The sequence below is a fragment of the Aspergillus foveolatus genome (genome assembly GCF_047715535.1).
Source record: "Aspergillus foveolatus strain CBS 279.81 unplaced genomic scaffold BDW70scaffold_32, whole genome shotgun sequence".
In the NCBI taxonomy this organism is placed as follows: Eukaryota; Fungi; Ascomycota; class Eurotiomycetes; order Eurotiales; family Aspergillaceae; genus Aspergillus; species Aspergillus foveolatus.
Genome location: NW_027396096.1, coordinates 50352 through 71151, shown reverse-complemented (window position 1 = coordinate 71151; position 20800 = coordinate 50352). Strand labels below are relative to the sequence as shown.

The 20800-nt window shown below is 51.0% G+C and overlaps 8 protein-coding genes across 8 annotated transcripts; 6 read left to right on the top strand and 2 right to left on the bottom strand.

Moving 5' to 3' along the window:
* The first annotated feature begins 10 nt into the window (after positions 1-10).
* On the top strand, positions 11-1760 carry BDW70DRAFT_138292 (pentatricopeptide repeat protein). Its single transcript, XM_073737191.1, has 2 exons — positions 11-114; positions 170-1760. Exons 1-2 carry the CDS (start codon positions 61-63, stop codon positions 1508-1510), a joined length of 1395 nt encoding a protein of 464 aa, XP_073594924.1. The 5' UTR covers positions 11-60; the 3' UTR covers positions 1511-1760.
* BDW70DRAFT_138290 (uncharacterized protein) lies at positions 1740-3030 on the top strand. The gene has a single exon (XM_073737190.1). It carries the CDS (start codon positions 2350-2352, stop codon positions 2827-2829), a length of 480 nt encoding a protein of 159 aa, XP_073594923.1. The 5' UTR covers positions 1740-2349; the 3' UTR covers positions 2830-3030.
* A 206-nt stretch (positions 3031-3236) lies between these two features.
* BDW70DRAFT_138289 (putative phosphatidylinositol-3,4,5-trisphosphate 3-phosphatase) lies at positions 3237-5262 on the top strand. The gene is made up of 3 exons (XM_073737189.1): positions 3237-3359; positions 3436-3520; positions 3616-5262. The coding sequence occupies exons 1-3, from the start codon at positions 3357-3359 to the stop codon at positions 5118-5120; spliced, it is 1593 nt and encodes a 530-aa protein (XP_073594922.1). The 5' UTR covers positions 3237-3356; the 3' UTR covers positions 5121-5262.
* A 106-nt stretch (positions 5263-5368) lies between these two features.
* Positions 5369-8023, bottom strand: BDW70DRAFT_138288 (putative phospholipase A2 (PlaA)). The gene has a single exon (XM_073737188.1). The coding sequence runs from the start codon at positions 8006-8008 to the stop codon at positions 5495-5497; it is 2514 nt and encodes an 837-aa protein (XP_073594921.1). The 5' UTR covers positions 8009-8023; the 3' UTR covers positions 5369-5494.
* Positions 8024-8322: 299 nt separating this feature from the next.
* Positions 8323-10726, top strand: BDW70DRAFT_70907 (EXO70 family protein). Its single transcript, XM_073744638.1, has 3 exons — positions 8323-8855; positions 8918-9135; positions 9192-10726. The coding sequence occupies exons 1-3, from the start codon at positions 8572-8574 to the stop codon at positions 10583-10585; spliced, it is 1896 nt and encodes a 631-aa protein (XP_073594920.1). The 5' UTR covers positions 8323-8571; the 3' UTR covers positions 10586-10726.
* A 327-nt stretch (positions 10727-11053) lies between these two features.
* Positions 11054-14013, top strand: ade13 (adenylosuccinase ADE13). Its single transcript, XM_073744637.1, has 9 exons — positions 11054-11510; positions 11582-11668; positions 11731-12458; positions 12511-12627; positions 12684-12756; positions 12812-12890; positions 12948-12954; positions 13011-13068; positions 13119-14013. The coding sequence occupies exons 1-9, from the start codon at positions 11459-11461 to the stop codon at positions 13367-13369; spliced, it is 1452 nt and encodes a 483-aa protein (XP_073594919.1). The 5' UTR covers positions 11054-11458; the 3' UTR covers positions 13370-14013.
* Positions 13776-16005, bottom strand: BDW70DRAFT_70704 (uncharacterized protein). The gene is made up of 4 exons (XM_073744636.1): positions 15301-16005; positions 15059-15228; positions 14704-15006; positions 13776-14648 (listed from the first exon to the last, which is right to left on the bottom strand). Exons 1-4 carry the CDS (start codon positions 15600-15602, stop codon positions 14143-14145), a joined length of 1281 nt encoding a protein of 426 aa, XP_073594918.1. The 5' UTR covers positions 15603-16005; the 3' UTR covers positions 13776-14142.
* Positions 16006-18241: 2236 nt separating this feature from the next.
* Positions 18242-20796, top strand: BDW70DRAFT_138252 (PDK/BCKDK family protein kinase). Its single transcript, XM_073737187.1, has 4 exons — positions 18242-18693; positions 18780-18928; positions 18982-19961; positions 20013-20796. The coding sequence occupies exons 1-4, from the start codon at positions 18582-18584 to the stop codon at positions 20074-20076; spliced, it is 1305 nt and encodes a 434-aa protein (XP_073594917.1). The 5' UTR covers positions 18242-18581; the 3' UTR covers positions 20077-20796.
* The last annotated feature ends 4 nt before the right edge of the window (positions 20797-20800 follow it).

Genomic DNA, 20800 nt, shown 5'->3' with positions numbered 1-20800 from the left:
CAGAGCAACTCGGATCCTGAGCATGGATCGTCTAAAACAGTGCGGAAGTTGCTTGTGGAAATGGAAAAGTATAACATTCCCGTTGACGCTGGTCCACTCCGTGCAGCACTGTTGGTACGTCAATTCTTGGACTCGATGTGATGGTTAGGCTGATGCGTTTGTCTACAAGGCGCTTGCTGTTCATCCCGACTATCTCCTGCGGCAGGACGTGTTGCGAGCCCTACGGGATCGATGGGTCACCCTCAGCGAGGATGACTGGCATTATGTGGTGGCGGGCTTGATCAGGGAGCAGCAATTTGAGCTGGCGCTCGATCATATTGCGCATATGGAGAGGAAGCGTATTGTGGTCAAGGACTGGCTTCACAGTCTTCTGATTTACAATCTCTGTGACTTCAACGAGTTTGACCTGGTTCGCGAGCTGATGGAGGTTCGCTTGAACCAGGGGCATGTTATGAGCAGAGAGCTTCGCACGTATGTTCTTGACTCAGCGAGCAAAGCTCACCACTACGATTTGACATCCTTTATATGGAGGCGGATAGTGGAACTAAAGAACGCTGCCCCACCACGTGGCATCTGCGAGCAGGTTCTCGAGGTGGCTGCGCGCCATGGAGATACGCAGCTCAAGAACGCTGTAGTCAATATGCTCGAACACAATGAGCTGGAACTTGGATATAAAGATTTCTTGAGCTTGGTCAGGGGACATCTTGCGGCCGGCGATCTGTATTCCGCGTTAGAGATATGTACGGGGACTGCCCGCGGTGCGCGAATGAGGTGTTTCAAGTCGATCCGTGTCCATTGTCGCGAGAATAACATCCATCCGCGAGATATCTGGAACACGATCAAGGCGTTGAAGGCATCGGGAAAAGTTATCCAGCTCGAATATGCCGCGCTGGCTATTGAATTGTGCGAGAAGGCCGCGGCTCGGGATCCGTTCGTTGTTGACGACGGAGTCAACATCTACAAGGGAATCTACGCCCTCTGCGGTCGGAACCCGACCCTGCCGATGTTCAACTCCCTGCTCGCCATGTGCCGAGCCGGCAACAATGTCCAGTCTGCCGTATTTTTCGTGAAGGAAATGGCGAAACTCGGCCTGGTACCGAACGGGGAGACCTTTGAGCATCTGCTATTTCTCTGCTTGAAGACCGGCAACTTCAAATCCGCCTATCTCTATCTGGATGACTTATACAAACGGGGGTTCAAGGTCCGAATCCGCCTACGTAATGAGATGCTGCGTCTGTGTGCGGAATCGGACGACGAGTATGCTGCCAAGCTATTGGAACACAAGGAACACCCGCAGCTTGGAAAAACAGCTGCACAGAGAGAACGGTACAAGAGACAGAGGGCGAAATACAAAGAGAGGAGAAAGGAGAAGAGAAAGGCGACGAGCATTGCGAAGGCGGGTGAGGAGGAAGGCTGGGAAGACTACGAGCCCAGTCTCAGCACGCCAGAGGATCTGGGGGCCAAGACCGAGGTCAAGACGGCGGTGGAGCAGAAGCCTACAGAGACTTGAGCACTTGAGACGCAATCATGATATCCTTATCACCAATTGTACATTACCCTCTCCAACTAAAAGACCGAGGTCTATTATGGAGTATCTAGATAGCCTATCTCCTGAATCCTGAGGGGGTCCGCCCACACTTCAGCGAACTAAGGATGACGGGCGGCACAATGTTGATCGCAATGATACCCGTACTAGTCGAGCACAATCTGTTTTATGTACACAAAACATACCATTGTTAGCTTAGACGACTCTTTCAAGTGGGATTTTGAGTTGCTTGACTCGAGCGACTGAATTTGCTCACGAGAGCTCCCATCTTTCAAACCGAGGACGCTCCAGGTCCAAACAAGCGCACAGATGAAGCAACCATGATTAATCTCGGGCAGGACTGCTGCAGGTTCCACTGGTGAACCATCCAGGAACCAGCGAGACAACCGTTCAAACAGGTTTGGGCGTCCACAGGCCGTCGCAGAGTCAAACAATGGCCGGTTTCGACGTTTCGCATCATCATCCATCGTCCTGAGTGGGCTTGACCAAATGTTGCATGCCCATCGTCTGATAGCGTCAATGACCCCCAGGTCCGTCGTTTTAGAGAGAACCCCTGGGGATCTGCGTTCAAACGCCGCCAAGCGATCTTCGCCTTCCATTTATAGTCGGTACTCTTCCAATTGTCTCAACTTTTCGCTCCCGTCAGGCTCCATACTGCTCCGTCCTACCAACCCTTCCGTACTCTTATAGTCTCCTTTCTTCCAGTCTTCGGAATATATCTGAACATCATTCTCTTCTCCCTCATCATATATTCCATTGCATTAAACAAAACAACCCGATAAAACCAAACATATATATAAAAAATGCATCTCTCACTCTCATCAACGTTCGCCACCGTCGCCCTGTCCGTCCTCTCGTTAACGAGCACATCAGCCGCCTCCCTCAACCTCCCGCAGACTGCCTACCGCATGCCCGCGCGCACAGCTGACCCCTCAAACCCAGCATTAACATGGCACGTCTCGCGGTTCGACCTGGGCTGCTCTCCCGGCGGCTGCGTCTACAGCTTTAACATCCTGGGCCACGCCTCGGAAAACACTCCCGGCTTCAACACGTCCTGCAATGGTACAAGCATCCAGGACGACTACGCGCCCTGCAAGGACGAGGGCATCCTCGCGCAGATCGAGCCGGCTACCTATCCCAATTGGACTGTCTCTGTACAGCACCAGTGGCGCGAGGGAATGTTCGAGGAGTATTATGCGTTCGGCGAGAAGAACGTCAGTGTTGCGGGCAACTCGACAAGGACCTTTACGATTCCGGTGACGAGTGTGTATGGGGTTGCTTAAACACCATCCGTACTTTTAAGTGCGGGCTGATTTGAGAAAGACGAGATTTGGTCTGAGCTGCGAGGTCAGCTCTTATGGGTATTCAGGAACTGGATCTGGTGATGGAATCGGTCTACGGGGTACCGCAGAGGTGGTATCAAGTATGTTTTGGTGCTAAGCATCTGCGATGCTACTGTTATTGTTTAATGTAATGTATTGAAATATTTAAAGGCAATTTTACTCGTATGAGCCACATCAGCCGTCTCTCTGGTATAATATTGCAGGCAACGTATATAGATATATTATTTTTGCATGGGACGAGGCTATATGCACCCCGTACATAGTAGCTATACAATGCGCCCCCAATGACATCAGTGTCTTGGCGCCCGTTGACCGTCGTGAAGGACGAGCCGAACGCGTCTTCTAGAGGCAAGCACGTACAGATAGTGATCCTTTGTACAGACTTGTCTCGCCCTGATCCCCTAACCTTACTGTCAGTACGTCATTTTCCGTGGCAGGATTGGCGCTATACAGATCCATCATAATTCATGGTATGCAAACCCCTCCGTTCATCAATACACCGCAGCGCCCAGACTGACTTGCACACTTGGCTTTCGACCAACGCAGGCCTCAATTTTGCGACAGCTTGTAGCTGGACCCCGACTTCAACATCCGGAGACAGGTCTAGATCTTTGCTATGTCGCCGATAACAGTGAGCAAAGCCCCATCTCTTACCCTGTCCAACGCTGTTCGATACACTCCGTGGCCGGTTTATCCTGTAAGCTAACCTTATTTCTACTCCTGCAGTAATTGCAACCTCTGGCCCCTCGACAAACTACCCCAAACTTGCATACAGGACACCGCTAAAGCAACTTGTCAATTTCCTCGACAGCAAACATGGCGCCGACTGGTGCATCTGGGAGTTCCGTGCCGAGGGCACAGGATACCCTGACTCGGAGGTCCACGGACGAATCCACCATTTCCCGTTCCCGGATCACCACCCGCCGCCATTTGCGCTGATCCCGAAGGTCATGGCTAGCATGCGGAACTGGTTGCAGCGGTTGGATGGATCTGGAGCGGACGGACAGGAGAATCAGAGGAAGGGGCAGCGGATTGCAGTCGTGCATTGCAAGGCTGGTAAAGGGCGCAGCGGGACAATGGCGTGCTCGTACCTGATTAGCCAGGAGGGGTGGAAGATGGAAGATGCGTTGCAGCGGTTCACGGAGCGCCGGATGAGAGTAGGATTTGGGTCTGGCGTCAGTATACCCAGTCAGCTCAGATGGGTACGGTATGTGAATCGGTGGACGAACGAACTGGGGAAAAGGTACGTTGAGCGGCCGGTTGAGATTCTTGAGATTCATGTCTGGGGTCTACGGGATGGGGTCAAGGTTGTGGTGGAGGGCTTCGTGGAAGAAGGACAGAAAATTAAGCAGTTTCACCTGTTTCGAAAGGATGAACGGACTGTCATGTCAGATAGTACCTTGCAGTCTCAGTCGTCCCAACAGTCGTCCAACACAACTAGCGAAGACGACGAAGACAACAAAGTCAGCAGTAACAACGACAACAACAGCAAGACCAATCCCAAACAGAAACTCAACGCAGCGAAACCCTCCGGCACCAGGGATCAGGTGCAGGAGCAGCAACCCATCTCCGCCACCGAATCCGACTCTTCCCTCCTCTCAACCACGACACCCGCCTCCAACTCGACTTCAACAACACCTACAACAACAACCACCTCTCAACCGCCACAGAAACACACCCATGCAGTTCTCCTTCGCCCCTCCTCACCCCTCATCCTCCCCTCTCCCGACATAAATATCGACTTTGAGCGCCGGAGCAAAGCAGCTTCCTACACCGGCCTGGCCATGGTGACCTCAATAGCGCACGTCTGGTTCAACCCGTACTTTGAGGGTGGGGATAAATACGACTCCGGCGTCTTTGAAATCAACTGGGATGCTATGGACGGGATTAAGGGAACTTCTAGGAAGGGCATTAAGGCGCTGGATCGGTTGAAGGTTGTGTGGCGGTATGCGGGTGATAATACAACGGAGGTTGAAGATGCGCATGCGCAGAAGAGGCCGGTCTCTAGGGGCGTAATCATGGAGCCGAAACCTGGAGAGCCGATTCCTGAGACTAGGGTGAAGGATTGGAGATTGAAGGATAGTCGTCATGGGGGTGGAGATGAGACCGAAGAGGACAAAGTTGATGTTGATAGTAGTAGCAGTGACGGTGAGGGTAGTGTTGGGACAGCGAGGGAGAAAGAGAAGGAAAATGTTCCCATGGCGGGTGGAAAGTCCCCAGGGGGGGGTTGAGGATTAGAATAGGAAAGGAAAGGGGGAAAGGGTAAGCCTGATGACGAGGATCAAGGTAACGATTTGAATTAGTGTACAGCATGAGTATCAGCTTTCGCTTGATCTGGGGATGAAGTCGTATATAAAATAGCATACATATGCTCCGCGAATGATATATTATTATGGTATTAGTATTGTCATAGTGATTGATATGCTCTGTATTAGCAGTTCTTATGCTATTCCCTAGCAATATATTATGGCAAGAGGTAGGCATGTCTGCTTTATATCTAAATCTATCATATATCGTAAAGTCCGTACATTATGTCCAGGCCAAACCGCTAATGATGCAACAAGGAAAAGAAGAGGAAAGCTCAAACGAATGGCAAGTTATCTAATCAACTCAGCACCAGCCCCGTCTTACGCGGACCATGCATCTTTTCCTCCCTCTGCAAGCGATCCTTCTTCTTCCGCTCATAAACTGCCCGAACAACCCGCTTGACCTGCTGCTCGCCCTGCGCAAAGTTCGCCTTAGCCAGTCCCACAACCGCATCAATCTGCTCAGGCGTGTAGACAAAGTTCCAGGTCGAGAGGAAGTCGTCGACGTTTGGGTTGATGGTGGCTGGGTGCGGGGAAAGCGGTTTAGTGGTGTCAATTGTGTCCTGGGCGGATGATTTGTTTTCCGAGCCAGAGCGCTGGTCGGATGGTGAGGGTTTCGTGAGGGAGGTGGAAGAAGGGAGGTCTGGTGCGGAGGAGTTAGGGAGGAGGGGGAAGTAGACGACTGCGATGCCGGCATCTGGACGCATGAGATGAAAGTCGGATTCGCGGTGGTCTGGGTCGGAGGAGGATTGACGGGGGTCGAAGAGGCGTTTGGAAGGGGGTGGTTCTTTGTCGGAGAGTCTCTCTTGCATGGTGCCGACCCAGACGTTGCAGTAATCTAGGTCTGTGTCTGCGGGAGAGGGCTGGAAGTCCGGATTGGTTGTGGTTTGTTTAGTGGTGATTGACGAGACGTGAGTATGCTCATGAGTAGAGGACTGTTGGGCTTCTGAGACTCTTTTGTTGAGGGCTTCTTCGGAAATGTTTTCTGGTTCGCGCAGGCTCTGTTCTGTCTCTTTCAGTGTGTCGGCTGCTCTGGGCCAGCCGGCTCCAATAGGCCAGCCCTTGATGCCCCGTTGACGTGCGTAGCCGTCCACAACAGATAGCCAATTTTCCTGCTTGATGTCGGCCGAGTTGTCGAAGGCGATGATAATATCAACGTCTCGACCGGGTCGGAGCAATGGGTATATCGGGAGGTTGTTGCTCATTCCTGCATCCATAAGTCGCAGATGTTGGCTTTGAAAGATGGATTCTGGACAGGACGGAGGCAGCTGATCCTTCATCCCTAGCACATAGTTCGGTATCGTTGCCGGATCAATGGGATGGACGCGGATGAGGTCTTTAGACTTGCCCTGAATTAGAGAATCAATACCTCCAAAACCGGCGATGCCCCTAAGAAGTGGACGGATTTCCTTGTAATAATGCGAGAGCGTCGCGCAGAACGCGCTGCCCCATACTCCCATCAAACTGCCGACATGGAGCTCAGGAATGGGAGTCGTCCCAGCAGGTACCTCGTTCTTTCCGCCCTTGAAATGTCTCCCAAGGGCCCAAGTAGGTATTCCAGCGTTGAGTTCCTCGCAGAAAAATTCATACGGGGTGAATTCAAACCATTGAAACCAGGACTCGGTCTGCGACTCTTTGATAAGATCTTCGGGCATTGGCTTTTCGTTCTTTTCCGCTTTCTCTTCCAAGACTGGAATCTCATGGCGGACAGCAGTATATATGGGAAGCGGGTGAGCTCCACTGGCGATATTGCGGGCCTGGTTTGATAGTTTGAGGTCGAAGTCCGAGGCTCCTAGCTCCCCCTTAGGTACAAGCAATCTTGCTGCTAACAGCATGCCGTAAATGTCGACCAGACCAAAGTCTGCACCAGGATCACCTTTCAGCTTCTGGACCAAACCGCTGAGAAGGTACTTGTTGGTCGGAGCATGCGTGAGCAATTTAAGTGCTGCCGGCGGAAATGCCATATGGACTCCTAACCTGTTTTTCAGGTGAGCCACGAGCCTAGTAAAATTGCACCCGGTAATGGAAGAATGGTAGAGGACTTGAAGCCAGCAACTGCCGCTAACACCGGCAGTGTAAGTCACACAGTCCCAGAGACCAGCCTCTTGCGTAGCCAGATACGAGCCAGTACCAGCAACAAGAGCACGCAGACCGCCTCCGGAGCCGCACATGGAGATGATGGGGACATCATCCGGATGTATGTCCTCCTCAGGTATATTCAGGTAGGCCGACAGCGCTTTCACCGCATGCTTCTTCCGCTTGCGCCTGAACTCCAGCTCATCATTGCAGAGGCTATCCCCAACGCGGACCGTGGCCTCTCGGAGTATTTCGGGATGCAGGTCGGGATCGTGAGCCTCTCTCCAGATTTCGTCTGCCAGGGAACCCGGGGCCATGGAAAGCTCGCGTTGTAATTTCTGCACCGTCTCTGGGAGAAACTTCGTCCAATCGGGAATTATGTAGTTCTTGAGCTGGTCAAGCTCTATCCATTCAGGTGAACCAACGGACTGCTTAACCCCTTCGAATCTCTGCATCATACTTGACCAGATAGAGGAGTCTGGTTCACTGCTATGAAAGCTCCCCTCGACGCGATCGGTGTTGCTCCGCCCGGGCCTGCCTTCTCCAACAGAGTGGTGAACCTGCCCACGGGCGCATTGCGTTGAAGTGGTTGAGTATGCTGCTTTCGGGTCAGAATGTAGTAGGAATAGCTGTGAGTTGTTCCGCGCTGCCTCGATTGACCAGAGAACACGACCCCCGACATAAATCAGGGCGGCCGGAGGCGCAAACCGAATACAGAATGCCCTCGCAGCACCCATTTTGCGAAGGACCCCACGCCTGGCATGAGAATTGAGGGAAGACATGGAGGCTGCATCGGGGCTCCGGGCGAATTTAAGTCGAGACTCTTGTCGCTCTTCCTTGGCACGAATCACCGTCGCTGCCCCAGGCCCCGTAGAGATCTACAGAAACCGCCGGCCGTCGTATCGTATGAGAGATGACGTCAGTGGCTCACGTGATACGATAGCAACTGAGCATTGGATCATCGTCGGGCCGCGGCTGCCATTTCGAGACTAGCTTGTTGCTAGCTTGGTGCTGCTCCAGGGACAGGGAACGCTGAGAGCTGCCAGCCTGCCAGACCCTGAGCTCCCCTTCGAACTAATATCACATCGCTTTGTACGCGTGATTAACATTTGTCGTACCGCTGTTTCATGAGGAGCTGAGTAATTCGTGAGGCCAGGGGCCTCGTTAACTATCGCTCCTTATCCGCTCACTCTTATCCCCCCACATTCGCTTTGATGCATGATATGCCTTATCTGTACAATCCGAAGTCAGCACGCCGCTTCTCATTCATTATTTGATATCTTGCAGCGGTCACGCCGCCATGGTTGCGCCCAGGAACACGGCTTTTGCCGAAGAAAGTGCTGAAGTGGAGGTGCTGTACGCCAATCTTGAAAAGCTCAAGCGCCTCACAAAGAAGATCCAAGGATCCCTCGTACGCCTCGAAACTGGCGGAAATGTCGTCAAGCATGCAATCGGACCTATCTATAGCAACACACAATCGCTTCAGATAACGAATAATAACATCGACCGGGTTATTGAAGCCATCGAACGCCTCCGGCAGCCACTGGATGCGAAGAATCGAGAAGAAGGCGTCATTCGGGCTGGGTGAGTTCATATTTCTGCATACCAGTCGTGTTCTTCATACTGACGCTGGGATGAATGAATAGGCCGCAGCCGAACAACTTGCCGCAGTATCTGGCGGCAATGAGAGGTGTGAACGATGCGTTGATGGACCTCACCTCAACGAATTTGAAATCAAACCAGAAGGCTATCAGCGAGTTCACGTCTCTACTGGGTATTGGCAACTCCAAGTTACAAGATCTGCTGCGACTAAAACTGGGCGAGCATGTCAGCCCGATTGAGCCGCTGCACTATTTGACCAAGGGTAATCCCTGCATCCCTATTTACTAAGGCAGTCACTTACTCTCTCCCTGGGGTCAGACCTTCCATTCCCAACGATCCCGGAAGACAGGATTGCGGAAATTGCGCCCATTTGTGCGGCGATCAACTCGGCAGCCGTACACGTCCCGCATCGTGGCGAAGGTGGCAGCCCTGCCCTTAAGATCTACGCTGATGTTAGAGGCCCGTATATTACTACGAGCGCGCAAAACCTGGCCATCGCATCTCTTAATACCCTGAAGCGAAGAGTAGATGACGAATCACCATATAAGCAAGGTACTAACGGTATCGGAACCTACTCCGATGCCTTGGAGAACTTCATATACGCCGAATGGGAAGCCATCAAGCGAATTTTTACGGGCGACCATCGGGGACTGGCTTTGCAAATGACCTGCCGCTCTGCGATTGCGGAATATTCGAAGACTATACGGGAACTAAACGATTATATTCGTTCTAACCTCCTCACCGACTGCTTTTTAGCTTTCGAGATCATCGACATCGTCACAGCCAAGTCTTACGATATTGAGTTAAAGACGGGCGAACTCAAGAGTCTGTTCCTGGAGGCATTGAGGCCTGTCCGGGAAACGGCCAAATATTCTCTGGCAGAGCTTCTGGAAGAGACAAAACGTAGGGCACAGCTTATTTCCATGCTTCCACCAAATGGCGCTCCCACCCCTCTTGTTGATAAGGTTATGCGCTCCCTTATCGAGCTTACAGGGTACCAGAAGCCTCTGGCTTCTATCTTAACTTCGCTGGGAGACGGAAATTGGCGTTCAACCTCAGCATCATCAATGAATACTCCTTTGGATGTCAATCCAGACAGTGATGTGCTGTTTTCACATTTCATTCTCGATGTGATAGAAACGCTGCTGATTGCTTTGGAGGCTCGGGCTCGTCAATTGCACCGGACAAAAGCTGTCCAGGGTGTCTTTCTTTCAAACGTCTTCTGCCTTGTGGACCGCGCTATACGGTCAAGCCCAGAACTTGCAAGGTTCCTCGGTTCTCCAGATAGCGTTTCTAGGATCGACACGTTCCGCAAGCGTGCAACGTCAACATACCTGGATGCTTGGAAGGAGACGTCGCATTACCTGCTCGACGTCCAGTACACGTCTCACACTAGGGGCGGCAGTCGACCTCAATCGGGTGGTGCTGTCGATTCTAGCGCGATTGTCAAGTCGTTGTCATCCCGTGACAAGGACGCAATTAAGGACAAGTTCAAAGCCTTCAATGCAAGCTTCGACGACCTCGTGGCGCGCCACAAGTCTTTCTATATGGAGCGGGAAGTACGGAGTGTGCTCGCTCGCGAGGTGCAAGCGGTGCTCGAGCCGCTATATGCACGGTTTTATGATCGGTATCACGAACTCGATAAAGGCCGAGGCAAATATACGAAGTATGACAAGGGCAGCCTATCTGCGCAGCTTGCATCGTTGCAATGATTGAGAATGTCTCGTCTAAAACTGTCTATACCAATTTCCGTAACTGTCTTTTCACCTCGTTCTGAGCTCTCCCATATTTTTTATAATTTTTTGAGAGAAGCTGAATAGCACCGTGAAACTGTAGGACCTTCTGAGTTGTAATCATATCTTAATAGATTTCTATATAAGTTCTCAGACAATAGTAGGCTTATTCTCAATTCCGCAACGCAGCGGGCTGTAACAAACCGCCATTGGCATACTCATATATATACTACGATCTTTATCTACTGCGTAATACCAGTCCCGTCGTAGCAGCCTGATTCATGGCAAGAGCTTGTAGATAAGCTTACAGGGTAAATGCTGAGTACTACTTTTCAGGTGGAAACCTCCTCTTCCAAGATACAGCAGTACTTAAGTGGCTGTACTTGCGTTCGAGAATGTTTATAGCCTAGATCACAGCGCTTGGAGGTTACTGGGATGGTTTTACAAGCCCTCCTCCGCTTCGGAGCTTCAATTCATATTTGAAATGCAGGAAGGGCCTATGAATGCATACATACCAATAGTCGTACGGCAAAAGTCAAGCACGTTCGTTGCCTATACTGAGGTAGCCTTGGGCTGTATAGCGGAAGTACCCTCTGACCGGAGTCGTCATGGCCGACTTCGGCTGTCCCTGAGCAGAAGTGGACCCGGTCATGTGAAGATAAGCAGTCTCGATAACGTGATTGACGCCGATAAGCCTTCGACCCCGCTAAAATAATTGGCAAAATTTCGTCCGGGGATCGTGGACGCACAGCTCGTAATTCCAGCAGCCATCTCTGCCCTTTCCTCATACCGCAGCCTCAGCGTTCCAGTCTCTCAGTTTCCTCGAGACCGTTCCAATTGCTTCCTGACATCATGTCTTCAAGCAACGATGTGTACCAGACGCCCCTCAACTCGCGATATGCGAGTAAGTCCCCTTTTGACTCAATTCGTACCTTCGCTGCCCGACCAGAGGCTAACTGCTATTCTGACGCCCAGGTGATGAGATGAAGTATCTCTTCTCTCCCAGGAACAGGTTCTCTACATGGAGACAGTTGTGGCTGTGGCTTGCAGAGGCTGAGAAAGGTACTACAATCCTGCCCTACCCCGCCAGCTATATGTACGACCGACGTACTGACAGGTACAAGAGCTTGGCTTGCCCATCACCGATGAAGCCATTGAGCAGATGCGGAAACACACCACGATCAAGGACGAAGAATTCAAGGTTGCTGCTGAGGAGGAGAAGCGTCGAAGACACGATGTCATGGCCCATGTCCACGCTTACGGCCAGGTTGCCCCCGCAGCCGCTGGAATCATCCACTGGGGTGCGACTTCCTGTTACTGCACTGATAATGCCGACTTGATATTCCTGCGTGATGGCCTGAACATCCTGATCCCCAAGTTGGCGGTTGTCATTGATAAGCTGTCTGCCTTTGCTAAGCAGTACAAGGATCTGCCCTGCCTTGGTTTCACCCACGGACAGCCTGCACAGCTCGTCACTGTTGGAAAACGTGCGTGCTTGTGGATTCAAGACTTGCTGATGGATCTGAGAAACCTCGAAAGGGCGCGCGATGATTTGCGTTTCCGTGGTGTCAAGGGCACAACTGGTACCCAGGCGTCGTTTCTTCAAATCTTCAACGGAGATCACGCCAAGGTCGAGCAACTGGATGAACTCGTTACTAAAAAGGCCGGCTTTGACTCTGCTTTCATCATCTCAAGTCAAACTTACTCTCGCAAGATTGATGTTGACGTAGCTAACGCCCTGGGCTCTTTTGGTTCCACCTGCGAGCGCATTGGTATTGATATCCGCCACTTGGCCATGCTCAAGGAGGTTGAGGAACCTTTTGAGAAGGATCAGATTGGCAGCAGTGCGATGGTAGGTATCCGTGCGTCACGTAGCAATGATTCGATCTAATTAGAGCATGCAGGCTTACAAGCGAAACCCTATGCGGTCCGAGCGCCTGTGCTCGCTGGGCAGGCACCTTCAGAACCTCCCCAAGGACGCCCTGGACACCTACTCCGCACAGTGGTTTGAACGTTCATTGGTAAGATATTCCGTTTGATCTAGTTTGGCCCGCTCTAGCCACTAATGGCCGATAAGGATGACAGCGCCATCCGCCGGATCAGTATCCCCGAGCTTTACCTCTGCGCTGACGCGTGCCTCATCCTCTTGAGTAAGCCCAACCGTCCTAGATCTAATCATGATCCTGTCGACTTACCGCCATTTAGACAACGTAACTTCCGGATTCGTGGTGTACCCTGAAGTCATCAAGCGCCGTGTGAACGATGAGCTTCCATTTATGGCAACGTAAGTCGTCCTTTCCATTCAATTTGTGTTACTACTTGAGCTAATCCTGCACTTTAGTGAGAACGTACGCACCTCATCACCCAGTCAATTTTGATCTAGCACTTATTAATATATGTATAGGTTATCATGGCCTGCGTGAAGAAGGGTCTTTCCCGCCAGGACGCCCACGAGGAAATTCGTACGCTCCCCACATACCATACCTTACACATGTTCTGACATGAAGACTAGGTGTCCTCTCTCACCAAGCCTCCGACAACGTTAAGAAGCACGGCAAGAATAACGACCTCCTCGACCGCATCCGCCGCACCGAGTTCTTCGCCCCTATCCTCGGCGAGCTCGACGCTCTCCTCGACCCCAGCACCTTCGTCGGCCGTGCCCCGCAACAGGTCGAGAAGTTCACTTCGACCGAGGTCAAGAAGGCTCTGCAGCCCTACGAGACTTATCTCGCTACTGCCGAGACCTCTGCGCTTCACGTTTAAGGTTGCCTTCGGCAGTTGGAGCGAATATTGCTTTAATTGACCTAATCTGAGCAAGGAAGATTTGGCTACGTCACCTAATCTAGGCTGCCATGCTGTCAGTGCCTCATGTCACCATGATTGTCTGAATAGCTTCCTGGATAATCCTGCTTTTAGCGACGCTTTAGTCGAAACATCTAAAGTCAAAAGTACAAACAGGGAGAGAAGTGTCCGTTTCAGTGCGCTACCACTCATTTTCCCTATTGAAAGGTAGAAGACTATAAGACATTTTGATGTATATATGATAATATAACGAATTGATGGCACAAAACGAATTCTATCCAGGGGTATGAGCGTATGAGCATCTGACCAAGCTAGTAATGAACCGTCTTCCGGTTATTCTCTGATAAATCCTTCCAGGAAGCAGGTCAAGCAAGCCAACGATATAAGACAACGAGGAATTTCAACGAGATTGGTGAGAGACTCAGAACTAAGGTTGAGTTCATGGCAGGATAGGCAAAGTGATTTGTGAAGAAAGAAATGAAGAACACACAATTGTGAGAGAACACTCGCAACATGAAGTCTACAAGAAATGAGACAAGACGGGGAAAATAAATGAACAAAGAAGCATAAGAAATCTCCGAAACTATACCTTGATCATCATCATCCGTAATATAGCCTAGTCATCATAGCTGGGCAACTTTTTTTTTTAGGTCAACACCTTTCTGACCGTATAGAGTATAGTTCAACTATACTAAAGCGAAGCCAACCAATTAACGATCTGGGACAAGTCAGAGTCAGTCGGACATATATGCGGTGTAATATGCAATGCAACGTGTCGAATAGGGATCCTCGTCGGTCCTACGTACCATCATCGCCTGCATAAGAGCCACCTCCTCGCCATAGTGCATACCGTCCCAGCTCTGGGCCTGCAAAGTCGCGTTGTACATGGCCAGAACGTCGATGCCCTTGGCCTGAGCGACCTGCGCCGTTTCCTGGGTGTATTTCCAGCTGGTTGCGTGGACGTTGTCGCTTGGAGGCTTTTGGTGGCCGGGTGCTGTTGGGCCAATCCAGAGAAATGGAGTACTTCTGGCGCTGGTTTTGGCAAGCGTAAGCCATTCGTCTATACTATTCTTCGCAGCGGAGAGGGAATAGGATGTTGAGAGGGAGAGACTTTGAATTATGGCGATGGGCTTCTTTGCCGATTCTGACTCCGAGGGACGCGCCAGAAGGTTTTTGAAGACGTTGTGGTCACTGCTTGTGGCGGGTGAGCCGGTGATGGAGAGAAACTTGTGTGGGGTCACTGCAGGAGATGATCAGGCTTCCGTTCACTGATTTGAAGCTTCAGGAGGACTTACTGGCTGAGCAGATATATGGAGTCTGGGTTCCCATGGCACTCCTGGAATATAATTCCTCGCTTGAGGTAATTCGCGCAGAGGAACAGGCAGGATGTGTAAACTGTGACTCGCACCCACAACTTGTTTGCAAAGCAGTGCTCATTTCCCACTCCCTTAAAGATCCTTGTTTTAGATCCTGGCGAAGAAGGATGTTGAACCCGGCGTAAGCGTCGGCAAGGGAGTCATCACCGACGAAGAGTACACCATCAAACCGGCTAAGAGTCTCACATATTTCAGCATTGGTAAACCAACGGTAGAAACAACCTTTGGTCGAGTCAGTTAATAAATCATCTCATGACAATTCGAGCTCACCCACCTTGGGACGTATAAGGGGCACCAAAGCCATGACGCCCGCCATTGCTCATTGAGCTGAGCAAATCCTCACGAGACCGGCAGTACAGCTCAGACTGGTCACCGGACGGAGGCAGATATAAAGCTTGAGAGGAGATGCCGCATTCTTCACGGCCCACAAACTGAGCTAACAGACTGTAAGCAGAATTCAATAAGTATCGTCCATCATCCAGTGAGATTTACCCAGGCTAGAGCAAAAGGACTTACTCATCCCCGATATTCGTCGTCACAGCCGGTCTTGGAGAATAAGAGAATGGGAGATAGAAGATGTCCCGAATCAGCCAGACTATATAGAGCACCCCCAGCACCCAGAGAGATGCCATGAGCTTGTAGGTGGACGACCGCCAGGTGACTCTCCTAACAAGCCTCCGTCCACCGGGCCCCTCGATCGGGCCACGCCGTTGAGAAAACGTATGATTCTGTTGCATGCCGGAGAAGGGGTAAGCAACGGCTTCGTTGACAGATGATGAAGCCAATGATTCACTGTTGGAGGCACGGCGACGTGACATCTTCTATTTTATACATTGACCGGCTGAGCAAAAAGTCCAAGCAAAAGCTCATTTGTGAGCCGAAGGCGTGTAATCCTTGTTCATAGGCTGCCTGGCCCTTTTTAGCGGCACGAAAGGTGACGGTAGGAAAAAGAAAAGTGAACAGGCGAACGGCGTCGGGGAGAAAAATAAACAAGAAAAATAATATTGGATCAGGGCCGAGCAGAAGAATAACCGATCCACCAACTGCAGAAGGAAAAAAGAACGGAATATCTCAAAGCGTTGAAGCGGATGGGTCGCTGTTAAGAGCTGGCAGAGGAGCGCAGAGGCCAAAGAGGGGCCCGGTCTTCTATCGTGCGTTCTGTTGTATTTCCTCTTTGGGATCCTTTCGTACTTCTTACACCTCACCTCGTCTCATCCACTCTTTCCTGCCCTAATCATCTCAACACTCGTATCATCAGTATTTATTATCTTTCCTACACTTTTACTAGGCAAATGCTTACTTTCTTCCAGTCTACACGGTCTGCTGCCGCGTTCGGCCGCAATCCGCGGCCACCACTGCCACGGAGACCTCCAGGGGCGAACTGATGCAAATGGAGTTATGGGGTTATTTGAAGCCGCAGCTATCACTTTAGCCACTGGAATGACGGCACGGGGGCGAAACGGGCAAGCTGAAACCTGCGAATCCTTCTTGTGACTGTCTATCGACGCTACACCAGTGTAAGTGTTGACCCCGGAAAGCCTCGCTCCAGACGCGGCATATAAGAATAGATTGGATCTTCAAGCCAAAAGTACTGATTGTGATGAGATGGCAGCGCCAAAGTACAGAACGATTGACATCGCGGCGCCGCACGCTTGCATCATAATCAAGTCCACTCGCTTATGCTGCACGGAGCACTTGACAACAACACCCTGATCCACATTGTTCGACCGCAAGACCTGGTTCCTCCAACCTGGATGACTTCAGCGTGTTCATCTGAGCGACCCTCTCCTGCGCCATTGTCGAGTTGCTCCCTTCCGTCCCTCCCGAGACCCAAATAAACGGCGCACCGTTGGGGAAAACTTAAACACAAGACTATCGAGGAGGAGAAGAATAAATCGCAGCATGCATTTTTGATGGTCTAGACACTCCGCCACGGTGAACTGATAGCCAGTGAGATAGTGTACCGGAGTTTCGCAGTCGGTAAACTCTTTTGGTTGGTTGGGTCGACAGACGTCAAACAATAAAGAGACTCCACTGCTTCTCCGTCTGTCGGCGCGTCGCGACTCGCAGCCTCGCAGGCTCGCAGGCTCGCACGAGGCGGAAGAGGGGGGGATTAAATCACGATTGCGACGGCGTTCTTTAGAGCTTCCCTCAATTGGCTTTTGGGAAGCACCTCAACCAGAAAGGAAATCAAGTTAAATTGCGATTGATGACTGCCTTCCACTTTTGGCTTCCTCTCCTGCGTTCCCATCTTTGCGCCTAACCTCTTCCTTTCGGCGTTTCAAAGAACTGGTGGACTCCGAGCGACGGCCGAGGGACGGCAAGGTAGGAGTCTGGAGAGAAAGGCGGTACGTGCGAGGAATGTGGAATACGTGGATGGTTATTTGGTATTGTTGACAACCCTTGTTTCCTAGGCCGTGCAGACACTTGTGAGACTATCCGCGGGTTTTCACTGAGGCCTAATTCTTGGTCGTTCCTCATTCAGGGCGTAACTGCAGGGTTGATTTTTTGGGCCGCATCGTACCTTGGACTCACCAGATACGCTATTTATTAAATTTCCTATTGCAGGTTGCAACAGTTTTTCACGTTACGATCTATCACGTTACGCACCGTGACTATGTTGTGCAGGTGTCCCCACTGCGGTGGAATCTTTCTCTGGTACTTCCGTGTATCTCGGAGCACCCCGTGCGAACATTGACACCATTCTCGAATGCTTGAGCAATGCGATAGCCTGAGAGCCGAAGACACTATGAAGACCTTCGATTCTTGATTGATACGCCTATCTCCAAAACAACAAAACCGGGGCTTTGATTTATCGTAAAGGGCATATCAAATTCGACCGAAGGGATTTGAGACTAACCCCTATAAGAAACTAAGGTGTTCTTGCGGAGGACGCGGGCGAACTGATCAATGTTCATAGTGCTCTAGCGAACTCAGTGTCTCGTCTCGTCTCGTGATCAAGGGTTCGAACATCACCTGACTGACTACAGAGATGACATACATAAACTTACATAAACTCTGGGGTCGGGGCTTGACCGGCGAAGAATTGGACCATTTCTCGGGCGAAGGGGAGATCCGGAGGCAAGTTTAGATTCCACCCGGCAATTCGACGTTTTCAACCTGGACCGCCCGAAAGGTGGGGTGTTAAGCCGCGGGCTGAAGATCCTCGGGGTTACGTATATACCCTGAGCTTTAGATCACAGGAGCAGTTTCCACATGAAGCATTTTTAAATGATTGTCTGTAGGAGCTGTAGCAATAGTGATTAACAACAAGAGTGGGTGAGTTCTGAATGTGTTGACTCACAGGGCTCTTCAGCACGATTGCCTGATCCGCAGCACGGGTCCGTCAGGACTCTGGAGCCCCCCACACGTGACCACCCCGGTCTGGTCTTTGGCTCTCCGCAAGACCAAAAGAGTCATTGCTGTTCAACTTTACCAAATCCCATTAGCTTCGCCATTCCTCAGCCAGGATTCAGGAATGACTTTTTTTATCTGAGCAGCCGACTCGACATTATTTTTCATCCTCCCGGTGTTGACATTGCCCTTCTCTGCCATCAGCTGCAAGTTGTGCTCCGGCTGCTAGGTACGTCGGCGACAACCTCGGTAGTAGTAGTTCCAGAGCTCTCCGAGTCCGACCTTACGATCCTTGCAGTCATAAGCTCCCGCTGCCTCTCTTCGGATTCTCACTCCTGCAAATTTCATTATATCTTCATTTTCTATATTTCTACTCGATTTATATCAAGCAGGCTGGGATATTGAGTGTGGCGACCGCTTGAGCAGATTCGCTTTCGACAAAAATGTGGAAGCCGTCGGAGCGCCTGATGGACACCATCAGGCATTACGCCAGCTTTCCAGCAACTGGTGTTTCGCTCCGACAGATGGTTCAGTTTGGAGACAGACCTTCAACTGGTGAGTACACTTGATTTCCTGAGAATAATTCTATCTGTCTCCTTGTACCGCTTGCAATGGCTAACCTCACGCTTTTCCCGAGCTAGGAACTCTGTTTCGCGCCTCCCAATTTCTGTCAGAAGAACTCCCAATCCGCCTAGCGCACCGTGTCCAGGACCTTGGAGAGCTTCCTGATGGACTCAGTGAAATGCCCTCCATCAAGAAGGTCCAGGATTGGTATGCACAGTCGTTCGAGGTATGACTCACCAATCACCGTGCTTGTGGTTCATTCTGATGTATGCTCTGAAGGAAATAATCAACCTGCCCCGACCAACTCTTACCCAAGAAGTAAAGGCGCGCCTGCTGCGCCCGAACAGAACGATGACCGGCGGGTCGAAGATCCTCGCCGAAACGACACAAAATCCAAGTGTCCGCGAGGGACAGTACCGCTCCGCTATGACAAACGGTAATGGAAATGGTAAGGCTGCTGCTGCACGAAGATATTTTGTTCCTTCGGATGACCAGGGAAATTGGCCTCCCGAGTTAAATGACTACAACGAACGGTTTGCGAAGACTCTACAACAAATTAAGCGGCGACACGACAGTGTTGTGACTACAGTGGCCCAAGGTATTCTGGAATGGAAACGGAAGCGGCAGCGTCTGCAAATCGACTCGACAATCCAATCATTTCTCGATCGCTTCTACATGTCCCGCATAGGTATACGAATGTTAATTGGCCAACACATCGCTCTCACGGAACAAACGCACGTGCGCCATCCGAATTATGTCGGGATCATATGTACCAAGACAAATGTGCGCGAGGTGGCCCTCGAGGCCATTGAGAACGCTCGGTTTGTTTGCGAGGATTACTATGGTCTATTTGAAGCTCCAAAGGTCCAGCTTGTGTGCAAAGAGGATCTGAACTTTATGTATGTGCCGGGACATCTGTCTCACATGCTTTTTGAGACATTGAAAAATTCCCTGCGCGCCGTGGTTGAGAGACACGGTGCAGATAAGGAAGCTTTCCCCGTCACCAAGGTCATCATCGCCGAAGGCAAAGAGGATATTACCATCAAGGTGTCCGACGAAGGTGGTGGCATTCCGCGGTCTGCGATCCCTCTTGTCTGGACCTATATGTATACCACAGTGGAGCAAACACCCAACCTCGACCCGGACTTTGACAAGAGCGACTTCAAAGCGCCTATGGCAGGATTTGGATATGGTTTGCCCATTAGTCGCCTGTATGCGCGATACTTTGGCGGTGACTTGAAGTTGATCAGTATGGAAGGGTATGTGCTTCTCAATAATCGCTATATGGCATTTCAACTCACACGGTCCAGGTACGGGACGGACGTCTACCTTCATCTTAACCGCCTATCATCGAGTTCGGAACCCCTCCAATGACAATTACCAGTCATGAGGGATGGTCGCGTTCGGTTCTCTACTTCACACAGGCTCCACCCCTTTTATTCGGAACCCGATCCAGCGCCATCTCAAGGATTGACGCCAATGAATATAGAAGCCATTCGCGCACGGATGCGCACCAGGGAAGTATCTGAGCGAAAGCAGGTTGGAGATGCAGCGAGCCTGCTGAACGCGGAAAAATGAAAAGGGCTACTTTGGTTGGCCAGAAAAAGCATTGAATAGCTGAGAGCCTGTACTGCACACCATGCGTACGCGCTCGCTGATATGCGCTGGAAGAGCAGATTCAGGCACCCCTGCCGCGGATACAGAACGGCAGAACCCGCACGCGACCCCGCCGTGATGCGGGTCGGTCTTTCTTCGAATTCGTCAATTGAAATAGACCATACATGAAAACGTCGTTTGCCATGAGCGGTCACGCTTGGTTCAAGACACCTAGCGGCGACGTCGCAAAATGTCATGGTGGTTGTTGGGCTAGCATTGTACATATGGTAGAGTGGCTTCTCCCGACTCTGGCTGCCTCATCTGCCCCCTCATGATCGTCAACATTCCTGATATTCTTCGTCTTTATTTTTACTTGTCGTGTACGATATCTTTCTGGTATTTGGTTCATCATGTACTGAAACGGCCATGTACGAAGTATAAGACCTTCAATGTAAGGCACAGCAATATGAATGTCAAATCCGTTAATGTATTCAGAATGTTT